This window comes from Monopterus albus, unplaced genomic scaffold, assembly GCF_001952655.1.
Source record: "Monopterus albus unplaced genomic scaffold, M_albus_1.0 scaffold129.1, whole genome shotgun sequence".
In the NCBI taxonomy this organism is placed as follows: Eukaryota; Metazoa; Chordata; class Actinopteri; order Synbranchiformes; family Synbranchidae; genus Monopterus; species Monopterus albus.
Window position 1 is genome coordinate 289,596 of NW_018128009.1, and position 18,925 is coordinate 308,520.

The 18,925-nt window shown below is 42.3% G+C and overlaps 2 protein-coding genes across 2 annotated transcripts; one reads left to right on the top strand and one right to left on the bottom strand.

Moving 5' to 3' along the window:
- Positions 1-6: 6 nt before the first annotated feature.
- timm13 (translocase of inner mitochondrial membrane 13 homolog (yeast)) lies at positions 7-1,791 on the bottom strand. The gene is made up of 3 exons (XM_020613017.1): positions 1,520-1,791; positions 1,342-1,410; positions 7-956 (listed from the first exon to the last, which is right to left on the bottom strand). The coding sequence occupies exons 1-3, from the start codon at positions 1,637-1,639 to the stop codon at positions 858-860; spliced, it is 288 nt and encodes a 95-aa protein (XP_020468673.1). The 5' UTR covers positions 1,640-1,791; the 3' UTR covers positions 7-857.
- A 2,812-nt stretch (positions 1,792-4,603) lies between these two features.
- Positions 4,604-17,462, top strand: enc3 (ectodermal-neural cortex 3). The gene is made up of 4 exons (XM_020613039.1): positions 4,604-4,933; positions 6,205-7,239; positions 7,330-8,101; positions 16,102-17,462. Exons 2-3 carry the CDS (start codon positions 6,217-6,219, stop codon positions 8,074-8,076), a joined length of 1,770 nt encoding a protein of 589 aa, XP_020468695.1. The 5' UTR covers positions 4,604-4,933; positions 6,205-6,216; the 3' UTR covers positions 8,077-8,101; positions 16,102-17,462.
- The last annotated feature ends 1,463 nt before the right edge of the window (positions 17,463-18,925 follow it).

Sequence of the window (18,925 nt, forward strand, 5' to 3'; positions counted from 1 at the left end):
GTGCACACAATGCCGAGATAAGGTTCAGTAACCCATCTATAGCAAAGAAATGCTGCTGCGCTAACAAACTCACTACTGTATGGAAGGCAGCAGATAGTGACAACCAGAAAACAGGTCAAACAAAACAGTTTTGTTCTCCAGGTGTACTTCGATATAGGACTGTTTGGAGGCTTGTGAATGCCAGGTCCACAGTTGTGAAACCGACAAGATGCTCCTCAGTTCTTCCTGTTGATTTTAAGTTGATCTTTAAGAGTAAAAAGCATGTTAAGAAATGTCTGCGTTGTCCCCCAGTTTTCTCTCACCGGTTTTATGTCAGGTAGATTGAAGTGTTTCGACTGAAGCCACACTACGGTAAACACACTGTTAAATAATTACTACGTGGGCCATGGTGCTGGAGGATGTTACTTCATGACTGCATCAGTACATTTATTTTCTAAAATCTTTATCTTATTCAAGAGCACTGAGGGGTAGAACATATCCCAGCATGCATGCAAAAGCTGGATAACACCCTATGAAATACACAAGGCTGACATGTGCAAGGGCAATTTTTCAACTTATCTACCTATGTTGTAAGCTTTTAACAATACGTGCTCATTTGTTAACCTGAAAATTATTTATAACATAAAAAATACAAACATTTTTACTGGACTCCTTAGAGCAAAGTAGAATGTCAACAGACATACTGTTATAGGTAGAGTCCACAGGCTCTGCATGCCTGTCTGTGAGGTATTATGACAGAAGATGACGTGCTGACACTGTGGCACACCTCTGCACAGCTCATGACCTCCACCTGTGTGCCGTGCCCCTCCTGACTGTATGCAGCAGCCTGAGGAAGGGAAAGGTGAAGAGCGAGATGTTCACATGCGAGCCCTTTCCTTCTGTAATCTGGAATTGTATGTTCGGGATACTGCGTTCCAGGCATCCATATATCGGTCCATACACATGGCAATACATTTCTGTGGGGACAAAAGCAGTGGGGTTAATGATAAATAACCTAAATAACCTAATAAGAATAAATCCTGAATGGGACTCTTGTTGAGAGCTGCAATCAGTTATTACAATCATTATCAATTACCATGACAAATATTTTCTTAACTGCCTTTAAAATATATTTTCCAAAAAAACATTACAATTTCTCAAAACCTAGTCTTGTTTTTTTCAGTCCAAAACCCAAAGATATTCAACTAGCCATTTTGTGCCTAGGACTAACATAATAAAAAAAACTACAAAGGCAGCAGATCCTGGTATTTGAGAGGTAGGAAACGGTTCACTTTTACTTGAAAATGCATTTATTTGGCATTTATTAAAAAAAATTGCTTGCAAGCTTGTTCACCTACATACCTGCTCAGAGTTGTCCAACGTGCTTCCAGGTTTACCTATACACTTCTTGAAGCATTTGTCTGTCATTCTCTGTAACATGAATAGAAATGCTGTCGTTATTATACTTTATTACTTATTACAGCTGCCTTTTAGTTATAGCAGCCGTTATGTGACGATGTGGAAACTCTGGGACATTCACCTGTAACAGCTCCTGAGCATTAGCCACCGCGATCTGGACCTTGACCTGCTCCATGATGGTGCCGGTGTCCACTTTACCGCCTGATCCTCCTGCTGAGAAGTCCGAACTAAACCCGTCCATTTTCTACCGGAGTCGTTACCTACACCCGTGGCTTTATTGGTCTTCTTTAAAATACACGTGTGAGCTGCTACAGCTAAATTTAGCTAACGTTGGTTTTCAATGCCCTTGACAACAGCGGAAGTCTGGACACGTCATTTCCGTAGAGGCTGGGCTTTCCGCGTTCTGGGAAATGTAGTTTTTGACACATACCCATATCTACACCCCAGCAGTAGCCTATGTCTGCCACGCGATGGCGACATACACCACTCACTTACTCCACTGTACAATCTATTGGAGAAAATCTCATTAGATTTTTCTAGTATACTACTAACAAATTTCTAACAATTGATGCAATATATTATATGTCATTAAATATTTCAATGCACACTTTGTTAGAAATAGATTTTGAGTTTTTTTTATTTATTTTAAGTTGTATCATAAAAAATCCATCCATTTCATATTTATGATGTCTTTTTCCGTCAATCCTTCCAAGGTTATTACTGTAAAATTGCTCAAGGTGTAGACTTTCCTAGTAAATAAATAAAGCATTTGCCTCAAACTAATGCTCTGTGGAAAATAGGGGCCATCTACAGAAATCTGCATCTGCATCTGCATTTGTTTGGTGTTGAGGCCTGGACTTGAGAGTGACCCGCAGGATGACCTCAAGACCACCTGCCTTGAGTGAACAAATACTTGGGTACAGTGAGTCTGCAGGCTACAAATGAATGATGGTTACTGTCATCTTAACCGACACTCTTTGAATGTTTTGTTGGAATCTTGGGGCACTGAGGATTAACTGTGGGGGGTCTGATTAGTGGCGCGCCCGCCTAAGGGTAATTGATGGCCAGTTACAAAATGCTTGCAGCCACACACGCACACAGTTATACTCACATGGGTGTGCATGCACAGACTTACACATAGACCAGTTTGGCTTCAAGCCACAGGGCTCAGTGTGTGGGGGGTTGGGTTAAAGTGCAGCAAAATGAATTAACCCTAGATTACAATCATGAGTTCATTAATATAATCTTCTTAAATTCTTAATCTTCTTTAGGCACACTTGTGTGCATGAAAGCATTTGGCTCAGTAAGCTATAAAGGAGGCTTCAGCAACAATGAAAATGTGAATTACCAGTGAGTGTGTTTATTGGTGTCAGACTTTGAGGTTATTAGTTATTATTAAATTCAATTTTCATTTGAAAAATGAACATTTGGTAATTTGAGATACCGGTGGCACTTGGAATTTAAATCCCTTGTATACAAACAATAGGAACTTGTAGACAAAAGGAAAGTTGGCTCTGTTTTTTTTCTCAAATGCACAAATACACATAAACTCAGATGGTTGAGACACACCAGCAGCTTTTAATCTTCAAAAGCAGCTGCTGAGTGACAGCACATGGAGACAAAGAGAGAGCGGGAGAGACAGAGGGAGGGAGGGGAAACCTGAGCAGTGTGGCATCGGCTCTGGTGCTGGAGATCAGTCAGCTCAGTGCACATCCAGTCTCTCCCACTCATGCCCAGAGCTTCTATTGTCTAAAAAAAAAGACACCCCAAAGATTTAAAATGTCTTTATGTCTTTTAATATTTCAAGACAATATGCTGGTTTATTTTCATTTTTGGCTATTATTCTTTCTTCTTTGCTGGTGTTCACTGAGCAATTTCACACTAGACAATTTTGACTCTGTAAAGTATGATAAGCTCAGATGCAACAAATTAAATTAAAACTATCTCTGTTTCATTTAAGCATTATACTTTGTATTAGCACTCTTAAATGGAATTAAGCCATTATAAATGCATTTAATTACAACTGAAGAATTGTTGGGACATGTTTCAACACAGAATTATATTTCTTGCATAAAAAAAGATCTGAACATCTGTACTGTATTTATTTAAATGATAGACAACTTTTAGAATATAATGACCACTTTTACCTTTTTACACCAGTGTTGTATTTGAGTCACTAAACCTCAAGTCCAAGCTGAGTCTGGAGTCTGAGTCAAGCCCGAGTCACCAAAGAACAGTCAGAGTCAAGTCCAAGTTGAGTTTGATTCGAGTCCAAGTCGAGTCCCCTTTACCGGAGTCAGAGTCATCAAGGTCTACATTAAACACAGCTGATGCAGCTCTCACCTTTTTATTTTGCAAACTTTCTAACATTGTATTGCATCACCATATTGCTTGGCAATTTGATACATAAAATCATTTATAGAAAGGCGGAGGTACGCTTTGTACACTATGCAACTATTTTTGATAACAAGAAGAAGCAGCAGTTTCTTTGCAAACTGTAATTGGAAAAAACTTTTTAAAAAAAACCTGTGCTCTGCTACAAATTTAAGTTCTTTTAAATCAAGGGAAAAATTTAAACTTTTTGCCACAGCTTTTTATGAAATTAAATAATGGCATTTTCATTCATATCTATAAAGGCACCGTAATTTCTTCTCCTTCTTTTTACTTGGTTTTAGCCTGTTTTTGTCTTCTGCTTTGTTTTCTCTTTATGTGTGTTTTCTCTTGCCTTGCAATAATAACAGCCTAATGATAAAAAGATTCTAATAGCCTAATAAAGGTTTCCCTTAATAGAACTTATCAAAACTTGCAATTACAAGTTGCTTTACAAAGGGGAGACATAAGGCACTAAAAATTTCAAGTGTTAACCAAAAATTTTTAGATCACAAAGAACAACGGACAAAATAAAATACCAACTACACAGATATGTAGCCCACACAGTAAATGCAGGCCACGGTATATACAGTAAACATACACTACATTAGTCTGCCTATACACAACAAATATACGTCTTTGTCTTATGCTACGTTCTTGCTTTGCTGCTGAAAACCAGGACTGCTATACAAATAGGATAAACTTGCATTGGCCTTGATACTGGTGACAAGTTTGAGAGTTTTTTCTGTGGGGAGAGGTGTTTCTAAATGTTCTGTGGCATTGAAATGTGCAGGGCCTGCAGACAGATGAAGGATAAAGGTCAGCGACGTTGGAGCCCATTGGACAATAGCAGTGGGAGTGGGCGGAGCCACAGTGAACACTACCGCCGCCTCCTCCTCCCTTCCCTCAGCTCGCTGCTTTCCTGCAGGCTGCCTGGCTTCCGGAGAACACGCCGAGCGACTAACTTAAGTTTTTACTTGTGTTTCTGTGCGTTTAAACTCGACGCTCACGACGCAGACAGATGGCTCGAACATTCCTTCACAATTCAGGACACGAAACAGTTTTAAACTCGCAAAGCGGACTGGTCTAAATTGATCCACAACTTTAAACAAACCAACGACGGAACAAGTAACCGAGATAAAGGATCGGCTCTGCTCCTACAAAGGTAAGCGTTAGACGCCTAATCCTCCTAAAGTATCGATCGCGACCATACGTGCTGGTTTGGCATTTGTCCAACTTCCGAAACGTGAGGAGTTTAGTCCCAGACTGCAACATCTGATACTGGATGTCGTTCGTCTGTAGCAGGCTGGATGTTTGCTTGCAGGCTACTGCTGCTAACTTGGGAGGAAAGTTGAGCGCATGCTTGAGTGTTGACCGGGTTTCGCATTTACTGCACAAAACGAATTGGATTTCACGCCGAATCCCTCCACGGAAGTCCACCGCCCCCTTTGACTGAGGTCGAAAAGCCGACTTAGATTTATTTGCTGTGAAACAAAGGAGGTTTTAAAGCGGAAGATATTTATTTGGTCGTTTGTGTACAGTCTTCATTATCCGACGGTGCCTCGCCATTATTATAGACGGCTTAGTTTCATAAAATAGGTGAAAAATGTTTGATGCGGAATTATATTTACTAGAATTTGGTTACAGAATGTACGTTAATGTCATCTTAAATTCTGAATAAAGACGTCCCCCCACACAATATCTTCCTTCTCAATACAAAGACCGTTTGAACAAGCAAGCCTGTGTAAACCCATTGGGTCTTTTTTCATTTGCACAGTGGTTACATAATTTTTAACTTAAAGAGCTGGTCAGAGGTGTAGCGTTTTGTGTGGGATTGAAGGCTTTTGCCTTTGGCACCACCATCTTGTGTGTGAGCCAACCCCAGGAACAGAACAGGCTGGCTGGAGTGTTTTGGCTCTGGCTGTGCTTGGAGGAGACTCAAAAGCCCTGAAATGTTTACAGGGGTGGAAAGATGTGATATACTGTAGGTTCTGTCTCTCTACTTAACATTAATCACAGAGGAGTGTATTAGGAGCAAGTTAATGTAGCTCCAGGTTTGAAAACTGAGTCTTGACACTGATGTATGTTTCATAGTGTAAATTTGTGTGTCACAGTGTACACACAATGGTTTTATGTGGGAGGGCTCCTTATCTGATCTCCTTTCATCTCTGTAGTCTAAAGTTCATGTCCATTGTAAGGCAGCACACTGATATAAGTATTTTATTTCTGAACAGACCATTCATCATTTGATATAGCGAGTTTGGGTTAATCATAAAGTGAGAGCACATTTTACTGTTTACATCAAAGGGAGTGTGCATGGCACTGATAAAATCCCTTCCACCTGTGCAAATATCATAAACCGTAGTGTTACACAAATGTTACAGAGTGGCTCTTTTTATTTGTACTTATATTTTTCTTCTTTATTTCCTCCTTCAGATTTAAGTCAAGATGTCTGTCAGTAACCACGAAAATAGAAAATCTCGCTCTAGTTCTGGCTCCATGAATATCCAGCTCTTCCACAAGACGTCCCACGCTGACAGCTTATTGACTCAACTCAACCTGCTGCGCAAACGAAAAGTCTTCACAGATGTTGTTCTGAAGGCTGGGAACCAATCCTTCCCCTGTCACCGGGCCGTCCTGGCCTCCTGTAGTCGATACTTTGAGGCCATGTTCAGCGGTGGGCTTCGGGAGAGTCGTGACGCTGAAGTCAACTTCCACGACTCTCTCCATCCGGAGGTGCTGGAGCTCTTGCTTGACTACGCCTACTCGGCCCGAGTCATCATCAACGAGGAAAATGCAGAGTCGCTCCTAGAAGCCGGAGACATGCTTCAGTTTCACGACATCAGGGACGCAGCAGCAGAGTTTCTAGAAAAGAACCTCCACCACTCAAACTGCCTGGGGATGATGCTGCTGTCAGATGCCCACCAGTGTCAGAGACTGTATGAGCTGTCATGGAGGATGTGCTTGGCAAACTTTGCTACTCTCTTCAGGACAGAGGACTTCCTCAGCCTGCCCAGAGACAAAGTCCAGGAGCTGATCCTCAGTGAGGAACTGGAGGTGGAAGATGAGAGTCTTGTGTATGAGGCTGTTATTGACTGGGTTAAGGCGGACATGGAGCAGAGGCATAGTGAGCTGCCCGAGCTGCTGCGCTGTGTCCGCCTGGCTCTGCTCCCTGAGACGTATCTACTGAAGAATGTCGCTTCAGAGGAGCTGGTGATGTGCCACAAGGTGGGTCGGGAGATTGTTGAAGACGCTGTACGGTGTAAGATGAGGATCCTTCAGAACGACGGTATCGTAACGGGGTTCTGTGCCCGGCCAAGAAAGGTCAGCCAGGCCTTGCTGCTGCTGGGAGGTCAGACTTTCATGTGTGATAAAGTCTACGTGATCGACAACAAGACCAAGGAGATCACCCCAAAAACGGACATCCCCAGCCCCAGGAAAGAATGCAGTGCCTGCGCTATTGGTTGCAAGGTATGTGTATGAGCTATACTTGAATATGTGCATCATCATTTAGCATTATATAGATGTACTCATAATGTGGCGTCTCTCCCTGTGTTTCAGGTTTACGTTACAGGAGGGCGTAGCTCTGAGAATGGGGCCTCCAAAGACGTCTGGGTCTATGACACGTTACATGACGAATGGTCCAAAGCAGCCCCCATGTTGGTCGCCAGATTTGGACATGGTTCTGCGGAGCTCGACCACATCCTGTATGTTGTGGGAGGACACACTTCTCTAACAGGATCCTTCCCTGCCTCTCCATCTGTGTCTCTCAAACAGGTAGAACAGTACGACCCGCAGACCAACAAATGGACTCTGGTAGCTCCGCTCAGAGAAGGGGTGAGCAACGCTGCTGTCGTAGGTGCCAAAAACAAACTCTTTGCCTTTGGGGGCACCAGTGTAAACAGAGACAAGTACCCCAAGGTGCAGTGCTTTGACCCTTGCCAGAACCGGTGGTCAGTCCCGGCTGCTTGTCCACAGCTCTGGAGATACACGGCTGCAGCTGTAGTTGGCAACCATGTTGTTGTGATTGGCGGTGATACTGAATTCTCAGCTAGCTCTGCTTACCAGTTCAACAGTGAGACATACCAGTGGTCAAAGTTTGGTGACGTGACAGCCAGACGGATCAGCTGTCATGCAGTGGCATCAGGAAACAGACTGTATGTGGTCGGGGGGTACTTTGGAGCTCAGAGGTGTAAGACACTAGACTGTTACGATCCGTCATCGGACTCCTGGGACAGTGTGACCAGTGTGCCCTATTCACTTATTCCCACTGCCTTCGTCAGCACATGGAAGTACCTCACAGCATAGCGACGCACTGACTGAGGCTTCTACGGTGAGTAACTGTGGCTTCCTTAAACTGACACGAACAAACAAGACATCAGCTAAATGTGCTGTTCATAGTGTCCCTCTTGTCAGATAGTACACAGGAACACGCTATAGAAACAAGTAGAGGTGGAAAGTAACTAAGTACATGTATTCAAGTACAATTTTGAGGTATCTGTACTTGAGTATTTTCATTTTCTGCTACATCATACTTAAAGTTTTCTACATTTTAGAAAAATATATTGTACTTTTTACTCTACTACATTTATTTGATAACTACTTCAGACTTATTGATCCACAGGCTCCCAGCAGTACTTAGGATTATGAGTATATAAGGTAGTTAAAGTTAATTCCACCTTTACCAGCTGCAGCATTAAATGTGCTGTACACAATAATGCATTAACAATTATAATAACATTTTCAATGCAGGACTTGTAACAGAGTATTTGTACACTGTGGTATTGCTGCTTTTACTTAAGTAAACAATCTGAGTACTAGTTCGGTTTAACTTTGTTCTCACTTATTTAACAGACTTGGGTGAATGTGAGTTTGAACCAGCTGAGGCCAGTTTAAAATCCTCACTGTTTTCAGGGTTGCTAGTGGTTACAGTTGCACATTAGCTGCTGTGACGGCTGGGTGTTGAATAAACATGGTGGAGTCCTGGTTTAGCGAGCAGGAAGAATGTCAGCGGGACTGGTAATTACAGACCGAGAGCTATAACATAAGACCTCTGTCAGTGACAGGAGTGACGAGAAGAGGCAAGGATCAGGTCTGTGCTTGTAGCCCAAAGAAGGCAAGTGGTTAGGGTGCTCTGCGGGGCTGGCTCTGGGTGCTAACTGACTGCTTTCAGTTGAGAAAGGGTGCTGTAACACAAGGTGTTTAAACATATGGAGGTCTTGGTGAGTTTTACAGGGGAGCTTAAACATACCTCTAACAGTTTTTGGATGCTTTGATGATGGTAAGGTCATCACACACATCCTCAATGCAAACTTTTTCTTGTTACAGAGACCAAGTTTTTTCCTACAAATTCCAGTCTAGACGTATTGATACAAGCCCTTATTTAGTTTTAATTAAAATACTTTATTCATATAGCACTACTTAAATGTGGTTTACAAAGTGCTTTGCAGGATAAAAAGAAAACAAACGTACTTCGGTACTGTATGTGGTGGCAGGTGCTCGGTAAAAGTGTAGTCAGATCAGTGATCTTATCAGGATGGAGGGTCCATCTCAAGGTTATGAGAATATGATTGAATGAAATATATTAGCAAAAGAAATGCTTGGCTGATTCTGCCTGAAGGAGCGACAGGTGGCAGTTTTCACAGCTTCATGCAAGATGAGCTACATTTTTCCTGAGGTGTTTTCAGTTTTTCATGCAAGGTGAGACAGGAGATAGGAGAGATGGAGGCACTACTGTGGGGGGGGGAAAGTAATTTTGTTGTTTAAGGTCTGCAGGTTGCTTTTACGTGTGCTCAGCGGTGGTACGGCTGGTTTTAAGTTTCATGACATTAGGCCTGTCCTCTGATCTCATTTTAGCTCCGATGCAGTTGATGGAAAACGGTGTGCTGCTGCAGTAGCTGTTGGATTTCCATTTTAAAGCTCAAACTCTACTGTATCTTTTATTGGTTTTGTGGTTTTTATCTTTATTGAAAGTAATACAGTTTTAAAGTCCAAACAAGGCACACAGAGATTCATTGAACTTGGAGTACGTCTGTTCTTCTGCCATAAAGCTATGGTCATCAAGGAAAACAAATGGCCCCATTTAAACTTAAAGTTCAAAGTTAAGTTGCACTTAATGGCTTTATTGCCCAGAGCTAGATGAGAAGATTGATGGCACCCTCATTTGTCTGTTCAGTATAAGGCTACTGTTAGCAGCCTGTTAGCTTTGCTTAGCACAAAGACTGGAGACAGGGAACAGTTCTTCTGGCTGGAAGAAGCTACGTGCCTGCCAACAGTAGCTTTAACCACATGGATGCTGTAGTAACCTTGCAGTCATGTCATGTAACTCTTGCCAAAAAAGCAAATAAGCCAACTAACTATAAAAATTGCTTTTAATTGTATGGGAACCAGCTACTGCTGTTTTCCAGAATGATTGATTATTTTCAATAACTTTAGCCAGAAGTGAACATGAACTCACAAATGTGAACTCTACTCATATATGCTAATATAAAATGTCTGGCTAGTGGGGGAGTCATGATCATAGTGTGACAACTTAAGAGTTAAATTTCAAGTGAAGTCTTTTTATTTGTTGCCAAGAACAAAAATAATGTCCTGTGTCTAAGTGGATAACACTCAACAATTTGGTATTTACTTCAGATTTAATTAGAGGATGAAGCCCTTGAGATGTGTCATCTTGTTTCAAGGGAGTTCTAAAGAGTAACGGATCATTAAATATAATTTTTAGAAAATGTTGGTTAGTCCCTGTGATATGTCTGTCATGCATCAGGACTCCTCATTTTTATGCTACCAAGAAAGGTCAAAGTAGCTAATCAGAAGCAAGTGAGAAGCAGAGGGCTGCAACGTGTGTCTATGGCAAACAGCTAGATATAATGGAGCCAGAGGCACAGTATTGTGAGGCTGCTATGGACCGCTGTCTCCATGGTAGTCAAGGAGCTTTGGGCCCGGATGGAGACAGACGGACTGGCTGTGTAGAACAAGGCACCGCATCCTTATGAGCTTAGTTATGCAGTTACTGTAGATACCATCCCCCTGGCTTAATACTTAATTACAGTAGACATGGAAAAGATTTCCAGCTTGGAGTTAAGTGGCAAGAATTCAGAGAACAGCGAAGTGGCTTTTACACACAAATACTCACACATGCACAGAGGAGGAGATAAAGTGAGTAAGACCAGGAGCAGCAGCAGCAGCTATATTCTGTCGTCGGGCAGTTGAGACTAATGCCTGGCTAAAAATATTTTGCCCGTGAGGCTGTCATCTTTCAGCTGGGGTCAGAGAGAAAAATATTTGTGTGTGTGTGCGCGTGTTCCTTTCGTGTGTCTACAATGGGGTCGAAAGCCACTGCTCAGCTGTTAAAGGATTCACTAGTTGTATTGTGAGTTTTACACAGTTGTGAAACCACTCATTTTCCACGCATACTGCTTTCGCTCGCTCTCTCTCTCTCTCTCACACACACACACACACACACACACACACACACACGTGGACAGGCAGCCCTATTGCTGCCAATTCCAGTCCTTTAAAAAGCCAGCCATCCTTACTCTAATTTGGGAGGAATGAAGGTGTGGCCTGCATTCCCATTAGTAAAGATCTGTTGATGTTGCCTTGTGATTCGGGCTTTTCAGTTGTCTAGGCATTTTGCATGGCCAGCCTTTTTGCTCTTTTTGTCGCCACTTACTGCAATTTGTAGCCATGTGCACTTCCACCAGATGTGACTAACTACAGACTCCAGAGCCAAGCCAAAACCCGCTGTTAATGGAAAATCATTTGTAAATGTTAAAGCCTAATGGGGTGTATTTGTTATGGTCTAGACAGAGGTAAATAACATTGTCAAATAGGCAAAAACGTTAAGAAGAAACTATTAACTTGATTTACGTTTTCCTGTGCAGTCTGTAAGGTTGCCAGCTGAGGCTGAAACGGTTTGTTCAGTATGTTTTAGAGGTTGTACATCAAGTGGCATCAGGATGTAATCTGGTCATTTGTTGGGCCCAGACTACAGGCAGACAGGATATAACTGGAGACCCCTGCACAAAGTTCAACATAAACCACTCAACTATATCAGCCCCAGAAATGATTCATCCTTTATTGATCAAACCCTGTCCCCTCTCCAGCGTCCCCCTCCTCATCACCGCTCTGCTGCAGAAAATCACACACCCAAACAGCATTCTCCTTTTTAACGGCTTCAATCAAAGCCCTTATGAGATGGGCTTGGCTCTGTGTGATGGGGTACACCTGGAGAGGTCAGGGGCCCACATGTGGAGTCCTCAGCGGGCTCTCGGCATCTCTAGACAGCTGCTGTAAAATGGAAAGGTCACAGTGGGATCAGGGAGGAGGAGTGCAGAGGCCCCAGTCACTCAATACTAATGTTTTATTAATGTCTCACTGTGAGGGCCACCAGGAACGCAAGCTGAATGAGGCTTTTATTGAGGCATCTGTGTACAGCGACGATCCCCCCCCCTCCCAGACATACACATACACGGTTAAAGTAAGCACGTGCACACACACACACACACTTGGTCTCCGGTCCTTTGAGTAATCAGTCCTCCTTATTACAGCCCTCGGCAAGGCTGCTTAAATTTGCATAAACCTAATGAAGTTTTTATTGGTCTTTTCTCTGTGCGCAGAGTAACAAAAAGGGAAAGGGCAAAAGGTGCTTAAAATGGCTGAATAATCACCCAGACTCATTTGGCTACACCCTATAAGGGAGAAAGGGCCCTCGGCATGGCTGCTTAAATTTGCATAAACCTAATGAAGTTTTTATTGGTCTTTTCTCTGTGCGCAGAGTAACAAAAAGGGAAAGGGCAAAAGGTGCTTAAAATGGCTGAATAATCACCCAGACTCATTTGGCTACACCCTATAAGGGAGAAAGGCTGTCATACAGTTACAGGAGCCCCCTAAGGAAGCCAGGTGGGTGGGGACAGTGTGTGTGTGTGTGTGTTTGATAATTAATCTGAATTACATACAGTAATATTTGCACCTCTGAAGTAGTAGGCTACTGAAGCGGCGTGCACTCAGAAACACTCTTTGTTCCAGTCTTAAACCAGAGTTTCTGTAAAGACTCGAGACGTGGCTCATTGTACTTTGCAGCTGTACCAGGATTCTTGTGCCTCTGAGCTCATCCTAGTCTTGATTTGTCCCTGAAAACACTGCAGTCATGTAAGTGAAGTGATTCACACGATTGTCAATACAGTGGCATTCTAGGTAGTCATTAGTAAACAGGAACAGGCCTTGTTGGGCACAAGGGACAGGTAAAGAAAGAGGACTCAGCCTTGGTTTATTGCATCATGGGTAATTGGGCTTCTAGAAGATGTAGATGGAGTCTGAAAAAACACAGGTGGTGTCATGATGCCCGTGTCATTCGATAAATGTGATCTAGTCCTCTGCTGCATCTACTGTGCTCTTTCAACTAGGGAGACTGTCATTTTAAATCACAGAAAAGCTTGATTTTTGGTCGTTGTTTTCTTTTGTTAAGATAAGTCTGGCATGATTCTCATGCAGCAGAGAAAGATAAGTGATGGGAGCAGACAGGCTGAGCCAGGTTAAACCTCGAGTGCCAGATCCAGTCACTTCATACTGTCCTAGCCCATCTGTTTAGTCTGCTGAAGGACACGGGCCCCCTCCTTCCCTCGCAGCAGCATAGTGAAGAGGACCAGACCAAGGACACAGGGGACATTTGGGTAATTTCTGATTAACCCCACCGCCTGTTGGCATCTCCCCCTTCTGCGCTCAAAGTAAGACAATCCCCATTGGCAGAAGAAAGTAATGTCTGTGAAGGTCAATTTGGTTCTTTTGTTACAGTGAGAATATAATGTTTTAGTGCAGGTCATTATGAGTTTATCTGTACAAACGATCGTAACTTTACGTATGGGCCAGAGGAGAGCAGTGTGGCCGATATAGCTTAGTGTTGTGTGTATATAACTGACTTTAACATGGCGGGTAATAATGACAGGGCTCGGCGACAGCCTGGAGCTCATGGCGGCAGGATCCTTGTTGCACCTGAGGGAATTTGACAATGCAAGACAGGGATGGATGGATTTTAAGCTGGAGAGGCATGCGCCTCCTCATCTAGACCAGCAGCAGTGCACAAGAAGTGCAGGTAGTGACCTTTGCACATGTACACACAGAGAGGGCAACAATGGAAATGCAGTCAGAGATGGCAAAAGTACACACATTCGTTTTACTCAAGTAAGAGGACAGATACACATGGTAAAAAGAAAGTGTAGTAAAACTGATTTGAATTCTTTACTCAAGTAAAAGTAAAAAAGTACAGGCTCTGAAATGTACTCAGAGTAAAAAGTAGCCCTTTGAAGCTACCATCTGTTTCTGTGCAAATCTAACTGAACCTCACATATTAATATATTAACAAGATTATTAAACCATTCTAACTTAAAATAAAAAAAAATACCACAAATAATTAACATTATCTAACAAGAAAAGCCTTCATGGAAAAAGCCCAGCCATTGTATGGGGATTTTTCAACAGACTATAAAGAGACTAAAACCAAGAATGAACTGCCTCTACTCAGTAGTACCAAACAGTTTAAAAACATCTGGGAAACACACCACTGCACTGGGTGACATGCTTCTTTCTTACAAAACAAAAGAGCTGTGTATTTGTCAAAAATGTTGCCCCAAAAGCGTCAAATGACCATAAACTTTACAGCATCTTAAGTAAACCAAGACTCAACCGCACATGGTCTCTGTGAAAGTGCGACGAGCTAGCGGACTGTAAACACAGCAGAGGTTGTAAAGAAGAAACATGTCACCCAGTGCAGCGATGTGCATGTGCTTCAGCAAGCGCTAAGTAAAAATAATAATAATTCCCCTCAAATGTGAAAACTAAAAGTAACAAGCATGATGAGTAGAGAGTACAGATATTTGAGCTAAAAATATAGGCAATAAAAGGAAGATGTCAAAAACAAATGCTCAAGACTAGTACAGATACCTGAAAAATCTACAGTAACAAAGTATTAGGTACTGTGTTACTTCCCACCACTGCAGTTGCATGTGATAATTGCTGCTGTGGCTTCTTTACATGGGCTTTCATTAGAAAGGGGGATCTGGGTTTTGTTTTAAGGGCTGGGTATCACTTTTTAGTTTTTTGTTTTTGTTGTTCCCAAGTAATGAAAACTGACAAAATGTCTGAGATGTTCTAATCTTATGTACTGGTTGTCAAGTAGTTTCTGATTTAACTCTTAATTTTACAGATTTTAGACAGTAGCCTACTTTTTTAGGGTTAAAAGTACTTTTATGGCTGCTCATCTTTATTCGCTGTTTAACATTGCCCGCTTTTGCTTCTTCTTTTTTGTTTTTTTTCCATCCGACCTTGGAAGCTAAGCAGGGTCAGGCCTGATTAGTAAAATAAAATAGGGTTGTGTGAGGAAGGGTGTCCAGCGTGAAATCTGTGCAGAAATCAAATATGCGGATCGCAGTGATCCGCTATGGCAACCCCCAGAGAATAGGTAGCAGCCGAAAGAAGATGAATAGCGTTTACGGAAATGCAGTTAGAAATCCGGTTCAGCTTGTCTGTATCTCCTGTTGTTGTTCCAGTAGTACAGTGCTCAGGCTGTGTCCTAGTGTTTTGCTGCAGGCAATGCTTTTGCAACCATAACGGACACACACGAATCAGTGGAGACTTCTGTAGTATCGGCAGGCTTTGTTGGCCATCATTTGGTTATCCAAACAGGCCCCCAGCAGATCCTGTCTGTAACTGTCGGCTCCTCCTCCCGGAGCAGAGAGCGCACACAGATCCTTCATCTGTTCTGGCAGAGCTGAGTTATCCTCAAATATGCAAATTAGATGTAAACTGAGATGTTATTAAACATATTCAGTGTAACATTTCTTCATAACAGCAGAGGAAAATTGGTTGCAGTAAAACCCAAAGATGAGAGTCCAAAGAATTTGTCTGTTTGCAGTTTAAAAAAAAAAGGTGCTTAACACATGCAGGAATTTAAGAATTGAAACTTGAATTTTGACTAAGCAATGTAACATAGTCAAAAGAAATGTGTTTACAGAGCAGGGTCTACTGGGCTGTCCCCCTTGGCTGTTTATTACCTAGCGACATAAATGTCATGAGCAGCTTAATACCACATGCCAGGAGGACTTTGGTTAAATAACGCATGTCCTGAGGCATTATTAATGCTGTGTGGGTAAGCCTGATGGAATGGCATGGTGATAAGCTGATGTGTAGCCCTGAGGACCACAGACTCTGCATTCCTCTCTGCTCCCTGAGAATGTCCAGGCCACCCATCTGGTCATGTGATCGGCCCTCATAGATCAGAAGCTCCTCTGAGTTCACATGACCAAAACATTAATCTCCCTCTGTCTCTTTCCCCAGATCAGCTGTGGTGTCTGGTATGCTGCAGAGAGGAGGAGGAAGGTTTTGTGTGTTCTGCTGTGGCTCCATCCAGCCCAATTTCAGGTCTTCATCATCTGCGGAGGAGTGAAGACTGGAAGCCTGCAGCTTCATTCCACCTCATCTGTTTACTTGTTTATGTTGTGTAACTTTGTAGCCACTAATCTAAGCTGGACTCATTACCATGTATACTTGACGGCCGTTTCTGTAGAATATGCTAACAGCAGCCAGGAAACTGACTGATAGCATAGATGTGTCCTCTGGGCATCTGCTTTGAATCTTCGTTCTTTTTCTTTTTCCACTTCCCGGTGTGACTAAGCTCACTTGATTCACTCCATCAAATACATGTATCCTCTCACTGGTAGATAACTTGATTAGCTAATACGTTGTTTTACAGTGAACTTTAAAAAAAAATCAGCCGTCCTTTCCTGTGGTGTCTCCCCCAACTTGACACTGGGCGTCTACTCAGGTGTAACTTATTTGGACTGCTGATAGGCTAATTAGACCTTTGCTCTGCCAGGCATAAAGGGAAGGAGAGAAGACATTTAGGGAAGTGTATGATTTTGTGCACAGAAACAGTCCTGTCTGTATTTTTAGACTTTGGATTTGGGCTTCCCTCAATTTTGGTAAACTAAATTTGCATCTTCCTCCTTGACTTAAAATACAAGGTCGTAAAAGAGAATGTGGCCCATCACAACTGAAGTAGTTTTTGTGTTTCAAGATGTTATTTCAAACTATGATTTGTCTTTTTTTTTCCTGTTTTATGTCTCAGGGTTATGTATAGGTTTGCTGTATTTGTTCAAAGAAGGTTAGACTATTTTTTTATATATCTTCTGTCTTGAAAACCTTTTATTGTGAATGTTAACTCATTTTAGAATACATTCTTACTTTGTTTGGCCAAGTGAAAATATACAGCTAATCGCAATGATCACTGTTGAAAACCTGAATAGCTAACCTTAGGTTTTGTTATTTAAATCCAGAATAACCATAAGTGTGTTCTAAGTAGTTAACTTTTTAGCTATAAGATTATTTTTTCATTTCATATTTGAGCATCTTTAATGAAGTCTTTTGTGTGTGTATAGTTTGTATTTTTGCTTTGTAATGCATTTTGTAGAAGCCTTTGATTTGCACAGTTTGTACCAAGAAATCTATTAATGGTCTTAATTTTGTATCTTTGTCTTAACCCAGCTTGGGTAATGTGAATAATCAAATTCTCTTCAGCAGTCTTTTATGTACAAGTCTGCAGTTTTCCAATATATCAAATATACTGGTATATTAAGCTGTTACTGCTCACACTGTCATGTTCTACAGCTACTTGTCAATAAACCCCATCTTGTTGAAAACGTTGTTTTCCAGGGCCATGATTGGAATTCAGCCACTCTGTTACTAAAACAGCATGGGTAGACATAGGTAGCCTCTTCTTCACGTGCCTTGAATACCTTCCAAACACAGGTCTGGAGTGGTTTGGGTATTTACCAGGAACACCCGTCTCCTTCTGCCTGTCTGTCGCCAAAGATCCAGTGCAGTCCATGCTCTGGCTGTCTCTCATAACGCAACCTTGTAATGAGCTCGTAAATTCTGGTTATGTGGTATGCAAGCAATCCTTTGCTGCTCTGCAACTCCCCATGTAAGATGTGCACACATAACCCTCAAACCCAGAGGAATGTGCTAATTCTGCACAATGTTGGTCAGGTGATCCTCCTGCATACCTCTCTGTCAGCAGTGGCCAGGTTAATGTGAGAAAATGATGAAGTCTGGCTGGCACAGGTTTTCAGACCAATGTACTAAATACTCCAGTGCCGGGAAGTAGAGCTGAGTGTGCCACATACAGGCGCCAAGTTTGGAGACATCTGTGGAGCATTAATTCACAGACACAAGGCGTTCTCTTAGTTATGGGCAGTTCTTGTATACCCATGGCATCAACTTGCTGTGGTTAATTCGAGGGAAGTTCAAAGGAATTTCAAGCATTTTCACTAAATCCAAATCTTCAGGAGTGTGATAATGTTCTGTATAACCTGGTAGTAACACAACAAAGCATAGTGTCACACAAACAATAAAGGTATAAATTCTTGATTATATTTAAGTTAAAGCTAGATTAAGTAAAACTTGTCTGGAAGTGTCTTCCAACTGTACTAACCCCACCCCACCCCACTCTGCTACCTTCAGGCCTTGTGTTTATGTTGTTAAAATCGCACAGCACTTGTTCCATGCCCCCACTGATCCGAAGTTATAAGATGCGTTTTTCAAACCAGTATAGCTCATTTCAAAGATGGATTATAGAGGCTCCCTGTGCAGGGACAAGCCAGGGTCAGATCGGAAGGAATTTGTTTCCGGTACAGAACTGAGGCAGCCATGTGTGGCGCCAACTCAACGATGGTTTTGCCTTGCTCTTTGTCTATAGGACCTGTTAGACCTCTTGGGTCTTCCATAAGGTTGAAGGTTCAAATCTCGGTGCCTACAGTCCACATGTCGAAGACAAGAAGAAGGGAAGATACCGAACCCCGCCGTTGCCCCCGATGGTTCGAGCCATCATTGAGTTGGCGTCGCAGATGGCTGCCTCGGTTCTGTACCGGAAATAAATTCCTTGTGTGTGTGTAACATACTTGGCCAATAAAGGTGATTATCTGTTTATTATCCTTATAAAGTGGCACATTCCAGAGACTCTCCCATAGGTGCCCATGTAAAACTCGGGACAGAATATCTCCTCCAGGCTAAAGTGTGGGCTATTTGTAACTTGCCAGTGTCCCTTAATTTTATGGAATATCTTCACATAGAGGTAATCAATGAGGTGGTTGAAGCCTCCTGC

What these genes read in the sequence shown, in the direction of transcription:
- enc3 (XM_020613039.1), top strand. Translation starts at nt 6,217, where the DNA reads ATGTCTGTCAGTAACCACGAAAATAGAAAATCTCGCTCTAGTTCTGGC. An exon ending in CCTGCGCTATTGGTTGCAAG is followed by an intron (nt 7,240 to 7,329) that starts GTATGTGTATGA and finishes CCTGTGTTTCAG; the next exon opens with GTTTACGTTACAGGAGGGCG.
- timm13 (XM_020613017.1), bottom strand. Translation starts at nt 1,639, where the DNA reads ATGGACGGGTTTAGTTCGGACTTCTCAGCAGGAGGATCAGGCGGTAAA. An exon ending in ATGCTCAGGAGCTGTTACAG is followed by an intron (nt 1,411 to 1,519) that starts GTGAATGTCCCA and finishes TTCATGTTACAG; the next exon opens with AGAATGACAGACAAATGCTT. An exon ending in CGTTGGACAACTCTGAGCAG is followed by an intron (nt 957 to 1,341) that starts GTATGTAGGTGA and finishes TTGTCCCCACAG; the next exon opens with AAATGTATTGCCATGTGTAT.